Source organism: Vulpes vulpes, chromosome 9 (genome assembly GCF_048418805.1).
Source record: "Vulpes vulpes isolate BD-2025 chromosome 9, VulVul3, whole genome shotgun sequence".
Classification (NCBI taxonomy): Eukaryota; Metazoa; Chordata; class Mammalia; order Carnivora; family Canidae; genus Vulpes; species Vulpes vulpes.
Window position 1 is genome coordinate 86,826,539 of NC_132788.1, and position 19,164 is coordinate 86,845,702.

General features: G+C 35.5%; 1 protein-coding gene across 39 annotated transcripts in view; it reads right to left on the bottom strand.

Annotated features, from left to right (window-relative positions):
- The window catches only part of CCDC66 (coiled-coil domain containing 66), a 44,340-nt gene that overhangs the window by 2,297 nt on the left and 22,879 nt on the right, over positions 1 to 19,164 (bottom strand). For 26 of the 39 annotated variants that reach the window (XM_072720692.1, XM_072720694.1, XM_072720714.1 and 23 more), the window contains 8 exons: positions 13,267 to 13,395; positions 12,615 to 12,865; positions 12,320 to 12,404; positions 11,314 to 11,475; positions 7,571 to 7,715; positions 6,341 to 6,427; positions 1,069 to 1,547; positions 505 to 542 (listed from right to left, as the gene is read on the bottom strand). In XM_072720692.1, the coding sequence (XP_072576793.1) occupies positions 505 to 542; positions 1,069 to 1,547; positions 6,341 to 6,427; positions 7,571 to 7,715; positions 11,314 to 11,475; positions 12,320 to 12,404; positions 12,615 to 12,865; positions 13,267 to 13,395 (1,376 nt within the window). Of the gene's footprint in view, positions 1 to 31; positions 543 to 1,068; positions 1,548 to 6,340; positions 6,428 to 7,570; positions 7,716 to 11,313; positions 11,476 to 12,319; positions 12,405 to 12,614; positions 12,866 to 13,266; positions 13,396 to 19,164 lie in introns of those variants that run through there. The other 13 variants (XM_072720719.1, XM_025986107.2, XM_072720690.1 and 10 more) reach the window with 3 other exon arrangements.

Below are 19,164 nucleotides of genomic sequence, written 5' to 3' on the forward strand. Positions count from 1 at the left end.
CCTACTAGTCATTTTTTCATAACTTCCTGATCCAAGTAGAATGTCTGTTCTACTACTGACATAAGTAGAAAGTCCAAACTATTTTAACGGGAAGGAGGAAGGAGCAGAGAATTGTCCCAAGCAGACTAAGCACAGAGCCTGACATGGGGATCAATCCCATGACCCCGACCGAGATCATGACATGAGGTGAAACCAAGAGTCACTTTATTGAGCCACCCAGTCACCCCAAGTCAACACTATCTTGTCTAAGTCTGCAGACAATACCTCCCCTACACTGCTACCTAGATGCTTAGGCCCAGTCCTAACTGGGTCTTCAAATTGTAGATAAATGCTAGCCACACTTCCCTTAAACTTCTGTATCTCACCTCAAAGTCCCTACAGTTTACTGTAACTGACTTCATGTATATACATGCTTTGATCTTACCTATGGTCTGAGCAAAGATTTTGTACTTTTTTACCACACAGCACTAAGTAGCTATGCAATCAATCCAATCCATAACATACCTTTCCTTGCTGAAAGAATCACTTTTCAGAGGTTCCTCCTAAAAGGCAGATAAATGCAGAGAGAAGTAATAGTACTGCCGTATGTCCCCACAAATATTTAAGAACTTTTTGAAATAAAGAGATTGTTATTTTTTTCAGTCCCAGGGAACCAATGCAGTAATTCCTGACCTTGTAAAATTATCCTGTCTATATGAAATACAAATGAGTTTTAAATGGCTATTTGAATAATGAAACCCTGTAGAGATTAATGGTATTAAGTGTCAAGTCTTGCTGTAAGGACCCAATAGTAAATACTTTTGGCTTTGTGGGCTACGTGGTGGTCTCTTGGAACTACTCTAAGCAGACACAGACAATTCATAAAAGGATGAGCCTGGATGTGTTCCTATAAAACTTGACTTACAAAAGCAACAGCATGATGGATTTGCCCATGACAAATGCCTGGTACAAATGAAAGCAAATTTCTTAAATTCTTGCTTAGATCCAGAACAGTCTTGTCAAAATAAGCATGTGGGGAACTATTTTCATCTAGAAACATCAATACATACTTTAAGACAGAAGAGTTACCTTTCTGATTAGATGCCACCTGAACCCTGCTTCAGCTTCTTGAGATGAAGGAAGAACTGGTGAAGTCCCTCTATTATTTTGAGAGAGATGTCCAGGATTATTTCTTTCTACCAAATTAAGCAGTTCCATCTGCCTTCTTACTTTTTTTTCTTCTCTCTGCTTTTGAAGCTGTTTAGGGTACTTTTCTGATGCCGGAATATACCTTTTGAGTGGCTTATTTATATTCCAATCAGGCCTTTGAGGACACTTCTTCATATGTTTTTTCTCTGTCCTTGCAAACTCATACTGATCATTATACCAACTGTTTTCTTTTTCTAAGTTGGCTGCTTTATCCTGATTGATTAGTTCCTGTTTGTCTTTCTTAAACTGATCATTAAATTCTGCAGGAATCTCAGGAGATGAGCAATTTAGAATTTCCCTCTCTATTATTGATCCACAGCATGATTCTGCAATGGTGAACATTCCTGTATTTAAGTCATCTAAAGAAAAATTTTCAGAGGATTAAATTTCAATTGTTGTAAAACACAAAATTTATTATTTTAACTATTTTTTTTCAAAAGCATTTACATAGTTTTTGGTTTTCAAAACAAGTTGTTTCTATGAGTTTGACTAAGTACCTTATCAGTGGAATCATACATTGTCTTTTTAGGACAGGCTTGTTTTCCTCTTAGGATAATGTCCTCGAAGTTCGTTCATGTATTTGTATAGCTTGTGTCCTAATTCCTCCCTTTTTGAGGCTGAGTGAGTAATATACCACTGTAGGTGTATACCACAGTTTGTTTATCCATTCATCTGTAGGGACATTTGGATCGATTCCACCTTTTAGTTATTGTGACTAATACTGCTATGAACATGAGTATCACCCTAAAGCATCAGAATACATCCTTTTTGAGTGAACATGGAACATTCTCCAGAATAGATCGCATACTGGGTCACAATGGCCTTCAACAAATACAAAAAGACGGAGATCATACCACGCATATTTTCAGACCACAATGCTACAACCCTGAAGTCAACCACAAAAAATTTGGAAAGACCACAAATGCACAGAGAACAAAGAATATCCTACTGAAGAATGAGGTTAATCAGGAAACTCTTAAGAAATTTAAAAAATGCATGGACGCAAATCAAAATGAAAACATGACAGTCCAAAACCCCTGGGATATAGCAAGGTGGTCCTAAAAGGGAAGTATACTGCAATAAAGGCATACCTCAAGAAGCAAGAAAAGTCTTAAATACACAACCTAACCTTACACCTAAAGGAGCTAGAAAAGGAACAGCAATGTCTAAGCCAGCAGAAGAAAGGAAATAAAGATTACAGCAGAAATAAATGGTACAGAAACAAAAATACCAATAGAACAGATTAATGACATGTTTCTTTGAAAGAATTAATACAATTGATAAATCCCTAACCAGCTTTATCAAAATGGAGAAAGGACTCAAAAGAGGGAAGAATCACAACACCACAGAAATACAATTATAAGAGATTATTAAGTTTGGTTTTTTTTCTTTAAGATTTTATTTATTCGTAAGAGAGAGAGGCAGAGACATAGGCAGAGGGAGAAGCAGGCTCCATGCAGGAAGTCCTGTGTGGGACTCAATCCCAGGACCCCAGAATCACAATCTGAACCAAAGGCAGATGCTCAAACACTGAGCCACTCAGATGCCCTAGTTAAGAGACTATTATGAAATCTTATATGCCAACAAAATGGGCAATCTGGAAGAAATGGATAAATTCTTAGAAACTTACAAACTACCAAAACTGAAACAGGAAGAAAAAAATTTTAACAGACCCATAACCAGCAAAGAAACTGAATCAGTAATAAAAAATCAGGTCCCAACAAACAATAAAAACAGAAATGGAGGGATGCCTGGGTGGCTCAGCGGTTAAGTGTCTGCCTTCAGCTCAGGGCATGATACTGAAGTCCCGGGATCAAGTCCCACATCAGGCTCCCTGTATGAAGCCTGCTTCTCCCTTGGCCTGTGTCTCTGCCTGTGTTTCTCATGAATAAATAAATAAAATCTTAAAAAACAAACAAAAGAAGATCCCCACTAATAATTATAGGCCAATATCCCTGATGAGTGAACATGGATGTGAAAATTCTCAACAAGATACTAGCAAATCAAATCCAACAGGACACTAAAAGAATTATTCACCACAATCAAGTGGGATTTATTCATGGGCTGAAAGGATATTTCAATATTTGCAAATCAACATAATACACCACAGTAATAAAAGAAAGGATAAGAACCATATGATCCTCTAAATAGATGCAGAAAAAGCATTTGACAAAATACAGCATCCATTCTTAATAAAAACCCTCAACAAAGTAGAGATAAATGGAACATTCCTCAACATCATAAAGGCCATAAACTAAACTCAGAGCTACTATCATCCTCAATGGGGAAAAAACGGAGAGCTTTCCTTTACAGTCAGGAACAAGAGGGGGACATCCACTCATCACTGCTATTTAACATAGTACTAGAAGTCCTAGCCTCAGTAATCAGACAACAAAAAAATAAAAGACATCCAAATTGGCAAGGAAGAAGTCAAACTTTCTCTATTACAGATGACATGATACTCTACATAGAAAACCACCCCATAAAAGAAAACCAAAAAGACTCCACACCAAACTGCTAGAAATGATAAATTCAGCAAAGTTACAGGATGAAAAAAATCAATATATAGAAATCAGCTGCATTTCTATACAACAGTAATGAAGCATCATAAAGAAAAACGAAGGACTGAATCCCATTTATAATTGCACCAAACAGCTTAAGATACCTAAGAATAAACCTAACCAAAGAGGTAAAAGATCTGTACTCTGAAAATTATAAAACACAGAAAAGAAATTAGAGACAACACAAAGAAATGTAAAAACATTCCACGCTCATGGACTGAGAGACAAATACTATTACAATGTATTACCCAAAGCAATCCATACATTTAATGCAATCTCGATCGAAATACCACTAGCATTTTTCACAGAACTAGAACAATCCTAAAATTCGTATGGAACCACAGAAGACACCAAATAGCCAAAACAATCTTGAAAAAAAAAGCAAAGCAAAGTTGGAGGCATCACAATTCTGGACTTCAAGCTATATCACAAAGTTGTAGTAATCAAGATAGTATGGTACTGGCACAAAAACAGACACACAGATCAGTGGAACAGAGAACTCAGAAATGGTCACACAACTATATGGTCAACTAATCTATTCAACAAATGGCGTTGGGAAAACTGGACAGCAACATACAAAAGAATGAACTAGACCACTTTTTTATACCATCCACAGAAATAAATTCAAAATGAATGAAAGACGTAAATGTGAGACAAGAAACCATTAAAATCCTAGAGGAAAACACAGGCAGAAACCTCTTTGACCTCAGCCGTAGCAACTTCGTATTAGACACGTCTCTAGAAACGGCAAGGGAAACAAAAGCGAAAATGAACTAATGGGACTTCATCAAAATAAAAAGCTTCTGCACAGTAAAGGAAATGATCAACAAAACTACAAGACAACCTAAAGGATGGGAGAAGATCTGTGCAAATGACAGATCTGAAAAAGGGTCAGTATCCAAACTCTATAAAGGACATAACGAATTCAAAACCCAAAAAATAAGTCATCCAGTTAAGAAATGAGCAGAAGACAACATTTTTCTAAAGAAGACATACAGATTGGCTAATAGACACATGAAAAGATGCTCAACATCACTCATTATCAGGGAAATACAAATCAAAATCATGATGAGGTATCATCTCACACTTGTCAGAATGGCTAAAATTAACAGCACAGGAAACAACAGATGTTGTCAAAGGATGTGGAGAAAGGGGAAACCTCTTACACTGTTGCTGGGAATGCAAACTGATGTAATCACTCTGGAAACCAGTATGGGGGTTCCTCAAAAAGGTAAAAGTAAAACTGTTCTCCAACCCAGCAGTTGCACTACTAGATATTTACCAAAGGACACAAAAATACTGATTCAAGGGGCACACGAACGATGATGTTTACAGCAGCATTATCAACAATAGCTAAAATATGGTAAGAGCCCAAATGTCCATGGACTGACAGACGAATGGATAAAGAGACGGAATATCACTCAGCCATCAAAAAGAATGAAATCTTGCTATTTGCAACAATATGGGTGGAACTAGAAGGTATTATGCTAAGTGAAGTAGGTCAGTCAGAAAAGACAAATACCATGTGATTTCATTCTTCTGCGCAATTTAAAAAACAAAACACATGAAGATAGGGAAAGGGGGAAAAAAGAATGGGAAGCAAACCCTAAGGGACTCTTAACTAGAGAGAACAAATTGATGGGTGATGGAGGGAAGTGGGCGCGGGGGGGGGCGGGGGGGGGGGGCTAAATGGGTATTGGTATTAACAGGCACTTGTGTATGCACTGGGTATTTTACTAAGTGATGAGTCACTATATTCTATCTACACCTGAAACATTTTCACCACATATGTTAATAAAAATTTAAATAAAAACTTGACGGGCAGGGATCCCTGGGTGGCTCAACGGTTTACCACCTGCCTTGGGCCCAGGGCATGATCCTGGAGTTCCGGGATCGAGTCCCATATCAGGCTCCCTGCATGGAGCCTGCTTCTCCCTCTGCTTGTGTCTCTGCCTCTCTCTCCCGCCGTGTCTCTTGTGAATAAATAAATAAAATCTTAAAAAAAAAAAAAAAAACTTGAGGGACACCTAAGGGGCTCAGTGGATGAGCAGCTACCTTTGGCTCAGGTCATGATCTAGGGTCCTGGGATTGAGTCCTGCACCAAGCTCCCTGCAGGGAGCCTGCTTCTCCCTCTACCTTTGTCTCTGCCTCTCTATGTGTCTCTAATGAATAAATTAATCTTAAAAAAAAAATAAAAAACACTGCACTGTATCCTTTAAAAGGGTTAATTTTATGCTATGTGAATTATACCTCAATAAAGCTGTTACAGAGAAATTAAAACCCATGACATTCTTTTATTTTCTAATTCTTATTGAAAACTTTGAATTCCTTTCATTTTTTAAGACAAAGCACACAAGCAGGGGGAGTGGCAGAGGCAGGCTCCCCGCTAAGCAGGGAGCCTGATGCAGGGTTCAATCCCAGGATTCTGGGATCATGACCTGAGCCTGAAGGCAGACTCTCAAACAAATGAGCCACCCAGACATGCCAACTCCTTTCATTTTTAATCAGGAGCTCAATTCTAAATTGAGCTTAATTCTAACTGTGACATTAATTTTAAGTAAATTTTAAACCAAATCACAAGTTTTAAATACCTGTTTGTACAGCAGTATCCTTTTTGGGAGAGGTTGTAGAATTAATACATGTATTCATTTTACCACTGACATCATCCAAGCCATATCCTAAATTTGAAAGGTTGTTAGTAGATGTAGCATATTCCACTTTTATCATCAACTGACAAGAGAAATATATTACCCAAATAATGACAGTTCAGGAAGATTAACAGAAAATATGTGTAGCAGCAACCTAATATGCACAAGACTTGGTGCAATCAGTATGTGTGAACAGTGCAATGAAAATGTAAAAGGACTATCCCAAAGTTTCTTACAAAAAGTGACCTGCATTTTTCTCCCTTATCGAATATAGAGAGATCACTACATAGATTTCACCAAAAAAATTGGGTAAAAAAGTATACATTTTACCTACTATGAGCAAAACATCAGGAAATCTATGTAAAATGATATGGAAAACAAAGGCAGAAAAAAATTATTAAATTTCCTTGCTACTTACAGCCCACTGACCAGTCCCTGAAACAGGCAGTGACATTCCTCTAGGAACTCAACTGCCTGGATGCTGACACTTTGCTAAAGGCAAACGGCAATCTTAGCCCCCAGAATCCTGTAAGTCTACTTGATACATGTTAACAATCATCCCCCAAGCATATAACCCACCAATATACATTTGAAGGGTCCCTAATAAAATGAAGGTTTTATTAGACAGTAATAAATGACCTTTTCCTAACAAAAGCTAGCCCCCACAAGGTCCTGGAAACCTTGCCTCCAAAATTCCTTAGAGACTTACATTCTCTCTAACCTCCTCCCAACCTGAAAGTATATAATGGGTTAAAAAGAAAAAGAAAAAAGAAAGTATATAATGGGTCACTACCTCATGACCACAGTGAAGCTCTTTCTGCCCATGGGTCCCCTCTCCATGCTTTAATAAAACCACCTTTTTGCACCAAAGACATCTCAAGAATTCTTTCTTGGCTGTCAGCTTCAAACCCTAACATCTTTCCTATATCATAAAAGATTATTGGAAAGTGTAACATTATTTAGTTCTGCTCTTAAGGCAATCTCCCAAATAAAATAAGCAATATAAAGTTACATTAGTTCAAGGTCTGAAATTCCTTAAAAAAATGTTAATAAATGTATTAAAAGTATTTAAAATAGGCAGTTAAAGTCATCTTCAAAAGATATTATAAGTGAAATTCTAAAAAAAAAAAAAAGAAAAAAAAAAAAAAAAAGAAATTCTAGCAAAGTGCTTACCACCAAGATTTTTAATCAATCCAGACGTATCATGTCCCTTCTGAGCCAATTCTCGTATTCTCTGTTCTTGTTTCAGTCTCTGTGCTAGCTCCTGTGCTCTCTGCATTGTCTGGAACAATTCATTTGTCTTGAGAGTCATGATTTCCTATTAATATTGAAGTACACAAAATTATTAAACATTGTTATGAACAAAAAAAAATTTTTTTTTAAGATTTTATTTATTTATTCATGAGAGACACAGAGAGAGAGGCAGAGACTTAGGGAAAAGCAGGCTCCTCACAGGGAGCCCGATGCTGGACTTGATCCCAGGACCCAGGATCACGCCCTGAGCCAAAGGCAGACACTCAACCCCTGAGCCACCCAGGCTACTTAACTATTCTGAGCAGACAAGCTCCTCCTAGGGGCCAGGTACTATTCAAGATACTGGAAAACAACACAGCAAAGTTTCTCCCTTTTGTAACTTACACTTTAGTATCATTTTCTCCAGCTATATTAGACCACAAATATAAGAACTCCTTTACCCACTGAAGTTTATAGTAATAAAGTTTTCAAAGTTTCTAAAACCAGGTTCAATTCCATCAGAACTCCATTAAGATTAAAAATATATCATTAAGATGTAAAACACAATGTTAAGGCCATTTCCTTCAATTCAAACAAATGATCCTTTTATTTTTTTCAGATCTATAGTTATTTCAAAGGAGTAGTTGGCTCAAGCCAATTCAACATAATGAACTTAGATCCCAGACTATCGCTGCTTCATCAGCTAAGTATGGAATGAAAGCAAGAAAATGCATGCTCTGGGCCCCATCTCCCAGAGCCAGGGGAAATGGTCATTGCTCTACCCCTAAATCTCACAAATCCTTGGCAATCAAACGTCATTGTAGGATTTGCTCACGTGAGGTCAATTCACACATGGCACCTGACACAATTATATCTATGATGTCTACACCACTTAATAGAGATGTTCTCCTAGGTAACCAAGTATCTACTCTTTTTAAAAAGGCTCTTATATATTAGCACACAGGAAACCTCTAACACAGCAATAAAATGTATCATTAATCCCAGCCAATCACTGCAAACATATGCCCCTGTTCACTAATGAATACAGACAGAAAGGCCAATCATTTCAACACATATAGAATATTTTTATTTTTTTTTTTTAAATCTTTTTTTTTTTTTTTTTTAATTTTTTTTTATTTATTTATGATAGTCACAGAGAGATAGAGAGAGAGGCAGAGACACAGGCAGAGGGAGAAGCAGGCTCCATGCACCGGGAGCCCGATGTGGGATTCGATCCCGGATCTCCAGGATCGCGCCCTGGGCCAAAGGCAGGCGCCAAACCGCTGCGCCACCCAGGGATCCCTAGAATATTTTTAATAATCACTGCTTAGAAAACATTTCAAAATGAAGCACATGGATAACTTTTGTATTCCATTGTATTGACCCTTCTCAGCAGAGAAAACCACCAAAGCAATATGGCACGGTGAACCGATCTCTTGAAATAATTAAACCTTCTCCAGCTTCTCCTTTACGTTCATAACTTAAAAAAAAAAAAAAAAAAAAAAAGATTTATTTATTCATGAGAGACACAGAGAGAAGGCAGAGACATAGGCAGAAGGAGAAGCAGGCTCCCTGCAGGAAGCCTGATACAGGACTCCATCTGGCATCATGCCCTGAGCTGAAGGCAGATGCTCAACCACTGAGCCACCCAGGCATACCACATTTATAACTTTTTAATGCAAAACTTCAGTGTTTTTGCATATACCTTCAAAATTTCAAAATAACTGCAAATGTTCAACATCTGATTACTTTTCCTTTAAAAATACATCCATTTTTACTCTATGTTATTAATAATATAAATACTGCCATATTCGTGGATAGGAAGAATTAACACTTAAAATGTCCATTCTACTCCAAGCAATCTACAGATTGAATGCAATCCCTATCAAAATACCAATAGTATTTTCCATAGAACTAAAACAAATAATCTTAAAATTTGTATGGAAACATAAAAGGCCCCAAATAGCCAAACCAATTTTGAGGAAGCAGATACAAAGCTGAAGATACCACAATCTCACATTTCAAGCTGTAGTAATCAAAGTATAATAATGGTACAAAACAGATCAACAGAAAAGGATAGAGAGCCCAAAAATAAAACCATGCTTACCTGGTCAATGAATCTACGACAAAGGAGGCAAGAATATGCAATGGGAAAAAGTCTCTTCAATAAATAGTGCTGGGAAAACTGGACAGTTATACACACAAGAATTAAACTGACCACTTTCTTCTACCATACACAAAAAAATAAACTGAAAATGGATTATGGATCTAAACTGTGAGACCTAAAACCATAAAATTCCTTAAAGAAAACAGGCAGTAACTTCTTAAACATTGGCCTTAGCAACATTTTTCTAGATGTGTCTCTTCAGGCAAGAGAAATAAAAGCAAAAACAAACTGTTGGAACTACATCAAAATAAAAAAGTATCTGTACAACAAGGAAACCATCCACAAAACAAAATGGCAAATTACTGAATGGGAGAAGATATCTACAAACAATATATATGAAAAGGAGTTAACATCCAAAATATACAAAGAACTAGTACAACTCAACATCAAAACCCCAAATAATGTCTTTTTTTTTTTTTTTTTTGAGAGCACCTTTACTTGTGCATGTGGGGAGGGGTAATGTAGGGGAGGGATCTTAAGTAGGCTCCACACTGGGCTTGGTCTCCTGATCTGATGAACATGACCTGAGCTGAAATCAAGAGTAAGACTCTTCACTGATTAAATCACTCTGGTGCCCCCCCCAACCCCAAAATAATTTGATTTTTAAAAAAGGGCAAAGGACCCAAACAAACAGCTTTCCAAAGCATACAGATAGCTACCAGGCACAGGGAAAGACACTCAACATCACTAATCAGGAAAATTCAAATCAAAACCATAACTATATCATCTTACCCTAATGAGAATAGTTAATACCAAAAAGTCAAGAAATAACAAGTGTTCGTTGAGGATGCAGAGAAAAGGGAACCCTCATGTACTGCTGGTGGGAATGGAAATCAGTATAACCACTGTGGAAAATAGTATGGACTTTCCTCAAAAAATTAAAAGTAGAACTATCATACGTCACAGTAATTCCACTATTGAATATTTACCCAAAGGAAACAAAAGATATATGTACCCCTATGTTTACTCCAGCATTATTTATAATAGCCAAGATATGGAAGCCACCCAAGTATCCATCAGTAGATGAATGGATAAAGATGTGGTATATACAAAAAGTACAGTATTATTTAGCCATAAAAGAAGGAAATCTTGCCATTTGCAATAACATGAATGGATTTAGAGAGTATTATGCTGAATGAAATAAGTCAGATGGGAAAGACAAATACCATATGAAGTCACTGACAGGTGGGATCTAAAAAGATAAAATGGAAAGCCAAACAAAAAAATCAAACCAGCACAAAAATGACCCACAAACTGGTAGTGGGGGAGAGAGGGTTAGTAAACAGGTGAAAGGGAGTGGGAGGTACAGGCTTCCAGTTATGAAATGAATAAGTCATAGGGATGAAAGCAACAGCATAGGGAATACAGTCAATGGTACTGTAATAGTGTGTAAGGAACGCTTGTGAACATAGAATATATAGGACCCTTGAATCACTATGTTGTTGTACACCTCAAACTAAGGTAACACTGTGTTAACTATATGTATTTCAATAAAAAAATTTTAATATGTACTTACTTCCTTTTGTTTTTGCTTAAGTATGTCTTCTTCATACTGTTTCTGCATCTCTTCTCGTTCCCTCGCTAAGCGACGCTCCTCTTCTTGTTCTTCCTTCTTTCTTTGCTGTTCTTCCAGCTGCTTCTTCCTGCGTTTCTCTTCTACCTGAGCAGTGATGGCTTTCTAGTCATAAATCATAAATCACAAAAAGCATTGCCATAAATTTAAACAATCCATTTTAACATTTATTTGTATTTCTAAAATAAGTTTATCAATATCAGATAATATATAATATAGTACTACATATATAAGTAAAGTTAAAATGTCAAATTTCCAATGTATTAGTCCCATATCTCATCTGTCAGATTCTATATGCTTTTTCTTTAACCCCAGAGGACTGTTAAAACTAATCTGAAAACTGAAGAAAAAAAAATCTCAGTGCTTAGCACAGTGCAGAGAATAATATATGTTCTATAATTCACTTGGCTGATTAAGAGTAGCAATATTAATTAAACCAAATTCTCCATGTATCAGAGGTTTTAAAGAATTATTCAGAATCTTAAGTTCCTTTAGTGTTAAAGACTAAAATTAGGAGAGAATTTTAATCTTAGTCCTTTCTTCTCTTATCTGCTAGATTTCGCAATCAGAATTCTACTTCAATGCCCTATATAGTTCCCTTAAAAGAACGAATTCTCATCCTGAACAGAACTCAGAACTAAACCAAAGAAAAAAATAAACAATACTAACTTAAGATTTTTAGTACCATTTCACATATACGACTTCTATATTAAAGACCTACTCTTCTGGAAGGCAGGTGGCTGGCTATACTATGTGATACTGTCTGGTTCTCAAAATGAATATAATCTTAATGTAAATGTAAGCTTCAGTAAGAATCAGATTCATCACAGAACTGGACAGTGCCTATGCTGTACATTTATATTGAAATTTTTATTTCCATTTATTTAGGTATCCACTGGCCATGACTATTACTTATTAAAGCAAAGAACAGTGTTTTACAATGTAATACCTGATGTTCTAACTGTTTTTGTCGTCGCCTGTCACGTTCTTCAATCTGAGCTGGATCCAGGAGAGCAGTCATAGAACGGAGAAAGCTGGCAAGACAGACATTTTAGCTATTCAAAATCCCCAAAAGGTAGATTTAACAGGATGCTAAATCATTTTTTCCAGATATATCCACTAGTCATTTCACTTTAAAGAAAAATACCAAACTTACAATCAAGTAAGACATATTATAAATATGATGACAGTCCTTTTCATAAAAGCACACTTTCTTAAGAATTAGTACTGAAAAATAAACTTACTTTGTTTTCTGACTATTTGCCATAGCCATATCTCTAACAGGTTTTGCTATATGCTCCTCCTCTGAAGGTTCAACCTGGCTTCCAGTCGTTGGTGTATAAACATTGCTGATATCAGACAGTTCCTGAGTGTCCGGAGAGACACAGAAGTACTCTGGTTGGTTGTGTATTGACCGAGAGGACAGTTGAGACTGAGAAGCAGGATAGTTCTTTAATGAATCAAAATGCATTGCCCATCTGTCATGTTCCTCACCCTAATCATGATAAACAAGAATTACTAAGAATTTTTCCAATTGTTCTCATGTATAAAGTCCTAAAACGACAATCAAACATGATTTTTAAAAGTTGCCAACAGAGTTAGCATCATAAAAATGAATGGAACTACATTCTTTACTGATTCCATATACTTAGACACTAATGTGGAGAATATGAGAAATTCATAGAATTAGGAAATTCCTAAAAAGGTAGTTTTAAAGAGCTATGCAAAATCACTTACTAAAATACATTCAATAAAAGGTTTACAAGAGCAAATGTGAAATGATCTGAATACTAGTCTAGTCTTATCAAATAGTTTTAGGATACTTTTAGGTTTATAATTAAAGATTCTAAAATTATTTTTTCCCTTTATATCATCCACATAAATTTGTCAAGTTACCTTTGAAGATGTAATTTTTTCCTCTATTTTTCTTTGCCGATCATCTTCTATTTGCTTGTTCAAATCTTCAATCCATTTTCTCTGCTGTTGTTTCACAGTACTCAAAGGGCGCTCCAGTGGTACTGTTTCCTAAACAAGTCATCAATATTATCTAAAGCACAGCTCTCTTTTTCTAACCACTTTATAAATCTTCCCCAAAATTTATACAGATTTAAATAGAAAGGCATTTAACTCTAAGAGGAATAATAATTGTAAACACAAAATTTGAATTATACAATAGATGTATTCCAATTTTCAGAGTATTTGTAACATGTGCTAGTAAACATAGAATAACTAAATGTAAAAAAAAGTAATTTCCAAATAAAAATTCTTTTTCTAAAAAAATTATAGAGAAAAAAAAATTATAGAATTTTCAAAATTCTTGTTTATACTTTGAAAGGAAATCACTAATAATTTAAAATAGGTGAATATCATTTTACGTTTGGCTTCAGAATACAACAAATACTGCCTTTGGACCAAGAGCCAGAAGGATGTCAGAAAACTAGAGGCTTTCTCTCTTGAATCATAATGTCTCCCTAGGCTATCCCTCTTTTCAATTTCTCCTGCTATAGCCCTATCACAATCTCTGATGTTTCAATAAGAAACACATATTGTGCCCAGGTTGTCTTTGGACTAAAAAACAAAAGCAATAGCATAAAAATTTGTTGTTGCTTAATTTATGAAAATTTAGTACACTCTAACATAAAAGAAAAGAATATTTTCTATTCAAATTTTCCTGAAAGGCAAAAGCTAAGCAACAAACATTTCATTATATGGAATACCTGGAGGATATACCTTAAAAAGTAGTTGACACAATACTATGACGGCAATATACCTTGTGTACTTTGCTTTTGTTTTTAACAAAAACGATGGCAAAGCTCCTAGTTTACAAGCAATTGCTTTGATCAAAGGAAGGAAATAGTTATATAAAAGAAAAAAATCTTATTATCTCATATATTCTTACATGTTTTAAAGAGATAAAAACTATCACATTTCTTTAAGCCTGACCGAACCACTTCAAAAGGAGCACTATCTTTAAGGAGGTAATTCAACAATTCTATCTCTAGAAATCTTAGAGACCACAGTGGAAAAGAAAAACAAATGGCCCTTCTGAACTCCTTAAAGCAAGATATTCTCAACATGGCACTCATCATTTTAGAACTACCATCTGTCTCTTTTTTGTTTTTTTTTAAGATTTTATTTATTAACTTGAGAGAGAGTAGAGCATGAGAAAGAGAAAGATCACAAGGGGAGGGTGGGTAATTGGGAGAAGCACACTCCACACAGAGCAAGGAGCCGGATTCAGAACTTGATCCCAGGACCCTGGGATCGTGACCTGAGCCAAAGGTAGACGCTTAGCTGACTGAGCCACCCAAGTGCCCTGTCATGTTTCTTGAGTCTGATTTAACCAGATCTGGTTTCAAGTCTTTTTTTCAGTTTGTCTTTTTAATTTGTTCATTTTTTTTTACATTCACATTTGAGTGAAATCATATGGTATTTGTCCTTCTCTGACTTATTTTGCTTTATACTCTCTAGCTCCATGTTTTTGCAAATGGCAAAATTTCCTTCTTTTTTATGGCTGAGTTATATTCCATTGTATATATGCCACATCTTCTTTATTCACTCATCTGTCAACAGACACTTGGGCCTGCTTCCATAATTTGGCTATTTTAGACAATGCTGCTATGAACACAGGGATGCACCTATACATTTGCATCCATCCATGTGTTCATATGCTTTGGGTAAATATCCAGTACTGAAATTACTAGATCATGTGGTAGTTCTATGTTTAATTTTCTGAACATACTGCTTTTCACAGTGGCTGCACCAAGTCTGCATTCCCACCAACAGCGCATGACAGTTCCTTTTTCTCCACATCCTTGCCAATAATTGTTTTTGATTTTAGCCATTCTGACAGGTGTGAGGTGCTATCTCAGTTTTGATTTGCATTTCCCTGATGTTGTGATGCTGATTATCTTTTCATAGGTCTGTTGGCCATCTCTGTCTTCTTTGAAGAAATGTCTGTTCATGTCTTCTACTCATTCTTAAACTGGATTATTTGTGGTTTTTTGTGTTCAGTTGTTTAAGTTAAATACTTTGGATACTAACCTTTATCAGGTATGTCATTTGCACCTATCTTCTCCCATTCAGTAGGTTATCTTTTAGTTTTGCTGTCTCCTTTGCTGTACAGAAGCTTTCTATTTTGATGAAGACACAACAGTGTATTTTTGCTTTTGCTTCCCTGGCTTCCCTGGCCTGAGGAGACAGATCTACAGATCTACATTTAACAATAAGAGGACTTTCAAGCTTTTTGTTTCTTTTTAAGTCAGTTTTTTTTAAGATTGTTGTTTTTGAAAAAAGTAATCTCTACACCCAACGTGGGGCTTGAACTTACAACCCCAAGATCAAGAGTCACATGTTCTACGAACTGAGTCAGCTAGGCACCCTTTAAATTATAATTTTTACAGCAACTTCTCCCATTTCACCTAGTTTTTAGAATTGTTGGCATAAAATATTCACTAATGATTTAATCTCTACTGGCAATTATGTCATTTTCTCTTGTAATTTTATCTTCTTGATCAGTCTTTTCTGGAGATTCATTTTGTTATTTCTTCCAAAACAGGCAACTTTCAGCTTTGTATGTTATGACTGGTATCCCTATTTTCATGATTTATTCTGTTGTTCCTTTTTCTAACTTAAGATGGAAAAGTACACCTTGCATACTGACAGGTTTTCTTTTCTAATATACCTTCTCTTGAATTTATGTATTTCTGGAATATATCCATTATCATTCTTTCCAAGTATTTATAATTTCTGGGTTTTTTTTTTAACTCAAGTTACTCAGGTAGTGTGATTTTTATTTCCAAATATATATATATATAGTACTTTAAAAACTCATTTTGTTAGTAACTTCTAAATTACCTGTAATTAGAGATCACTTTACAATAGCTATTTAAATTTTATCTGAACCTTTATGTCCTAGTACAAATGAATTTTGTAAATATCCATGTGTGCCTGAGAACAATATTTCCCAGTTACTGAACAAAGAACCTGATATGTTAACTGGACTAACTTGCTGTTTTTGATTTTTACATTGAAATCTCTGTTTAAATAAAGAATTTATAAATTATAAATTTCTCTGCCATTTTAAGGTGCCTGGGTGGCGCTGTTGGTTAAGCATCTGACTCTTGGTTTTGGATTGGATCATGATCTCAGGGTCATGAGACAAGAGTCCCACTTTGGGCTCCGCACTCAGCATGGATAGACTCTGCTGGAGATTCTCTCTCACCCCCCTCCCACTCATGCTTTCTAAAACAAACAAATCCTTAAAAAAAAAATTTCTCCACAGCTTTAACAATTTCTCAATTCAGATACTGAATAGAATCTTTGAATCTACCACTTTTTGTTTCATGTATTTTGTCAGGTTCATGCATGTTCAAAATTGCTATGCCTTCTTGATATGCTATATCTTTATCTATATTAACAACCCTCACCATCCCTAATAATGCTTTGTCTTATTTTTATTAGTGTAGCAATAATAATTTTATTTTGGTTAGCATTTTTAAAAAATACTATTTTCAACCTTCCTGTGTTCTTATGCTTTAAGTATATTTGTATTCTAGAAGGTATTCCAACTGATTTATTCCAATCAGTTATTTTCTTAACGAGTTTTGGTTCACTTAGATTAGATTCATTATGTTTATTGATGTATTTGGCCCTATTTCTACTATCTTAATCTTACATTTCAGTTTATCCTACTTTATTTTTAACACTCTTTAAATTTTTGATATCCAAAATACAATCTTCTAATAATTTTAATATGCTCTCATATCCTTTGATCTTGCATCCTCTGCCAACCCATCAAGGTTGGTATTAACTAGACCTTTCTTAGTTACTAAGGGTATATTTATTATACAGATAATAATCAACTCTACCAAGGTAAATAATCACGAATGTCTTGCAGCATCCTTTATTTTACCTTACCTTTTTGGTTAAGCACTTCATTCAAAACTATTTTCAATGTGCGCCTTTTAATAAAAATCTTCGGAGGACTTTAATAATGCCTGAGGGTATTATCTACTCTTATTTCAATGATAGTTTCGCTAGATATTAAATTCTAAGTTTAAGACCTTTTCTATCAACTTTGAAAATAGGATTCCATAGTTTCTTATACCCAGTGTTGCTGTTGAAAAATATGCCCCCTGCCAAAAAACAGTTAAGCTCATATTTGTTCTTTTATGTGCTGCTGCTTCTTTCTGTAGGCTTTTACAATTTCTTGGTCTTTCATATTCTTAAATTTCAGGTTAGCATGTGTAGTCAAGTTTTCTTTATTCTTTTTTTGGTGCTCTTTGGCCTTTTAAGTCTGAGGTCAGTTAACAAACTGATCTCAATTACTTTTTCAAATATTTTCTCTCTTCTCCAAATTTCCCTCTTGTTTGAGCAGCTTATTATCTGAATGTCAGCATTTCTATTTTCATTCTCATACTGCCTTAAAATTTTTTTTTTCCCTATTTGTCCTTTCCTTTTTCAAGGTATTTTCTAAATATGGCTTTCCAATTATTTACTCATTCCCTAGCTCTACCATTCCTGCTATTTCTCATCTATTGTGTTTTTTATTTTATTGTATGTTTCACACCTAAACTTTCTGCTTGGTTGTCTCTGGTCCATGTTCTCATTTGTAACACTTTCCCTTCTCTTATGATTTCATTAAGCTAAATTTATTAATCTGTCCTAATATTTTTGCTTCTGTTGGACTCTGATACCCTCTATCTACATTGTTTTTCTTTGAAATAGTTGTGTTTCTCCAGTGTTTCTGTTATTTCAGGAGTTAATTTTTTTCCTGGCATTATCAACCAAACTTGTCCAGCAATGAACAATATATTCAGTGGTAGGAATGGCAGAAAGCAGACTAGGCCTTGGGTGAAGACTCAGGCATTAACCTAAAATCACTGCCCTCGGAGCTTCTTTTTGGGGGGAAATACTACTTAGATTACAATTGTAAATCACCAGACAAGTGAGTATGAACAGGAAGAGGCAGAGCAGTCTCTACCTGATTTTCCAAGTTTCTCCAAAGTAGTAAGGTTTAAGCAAAGACTGGCCCAGGATTTTATTCTAGAGGACTAGAATAGAGATCTGATATACAGTAAATGGAGGGTGAGGTACTATTTAAGACAATGAAATTACGGGAGGGAGGGGGAAACATGTTAACAAGAACAGAATTCCAACAATTGGTTTCCTATTTTATACTCCCACAGAGATGCTTGAATTAACTTCTACCATAAACCACCTACCAATTCAACAAACCAAAAAAGTATCCCTCCCTCAGTTCTTCCAGCATCTTAGGAGCTAATCATAAGGGGAGGTACTAGCCGTTTACAACCAAGGTACAGTATCTTGAGATCATGGGATCTTAGTATTTTTAGGTCTGTAAAATCTTATTTGTTGTATTTTCTGCTTGGTTTTTATTTTTGGTTATGTTTTAAGATTATAGCATATTTTGTAAATGCTCTGTTGACATTTAAAAATTGATATATTTGTAGAAAATGAAATTACTGATATTTTCATTGTCCAAATATTGATAATACTCTGGTAAAAATGTGCCTCAATTTCTCCTATTTATTCTTGGTTTATGAATCACAAAAACATTTTTACATCTTTGTTACTGCCTCTACTTTTTATCAAAAATCTATTATGGGGGAAAAATCTATTATGGGGGCACCACGATGTCTCAGTCAGGTAAGCATCCAACCCGTGATTTCAGCTCAGGTCTTGATCTTGGGGTCGTGAGTTCAAGTCCATACTGGGCTCTACTCTGGGCATGGAGCCTACATTAAACTAAGTAAGTTAAATAGCTTTCTC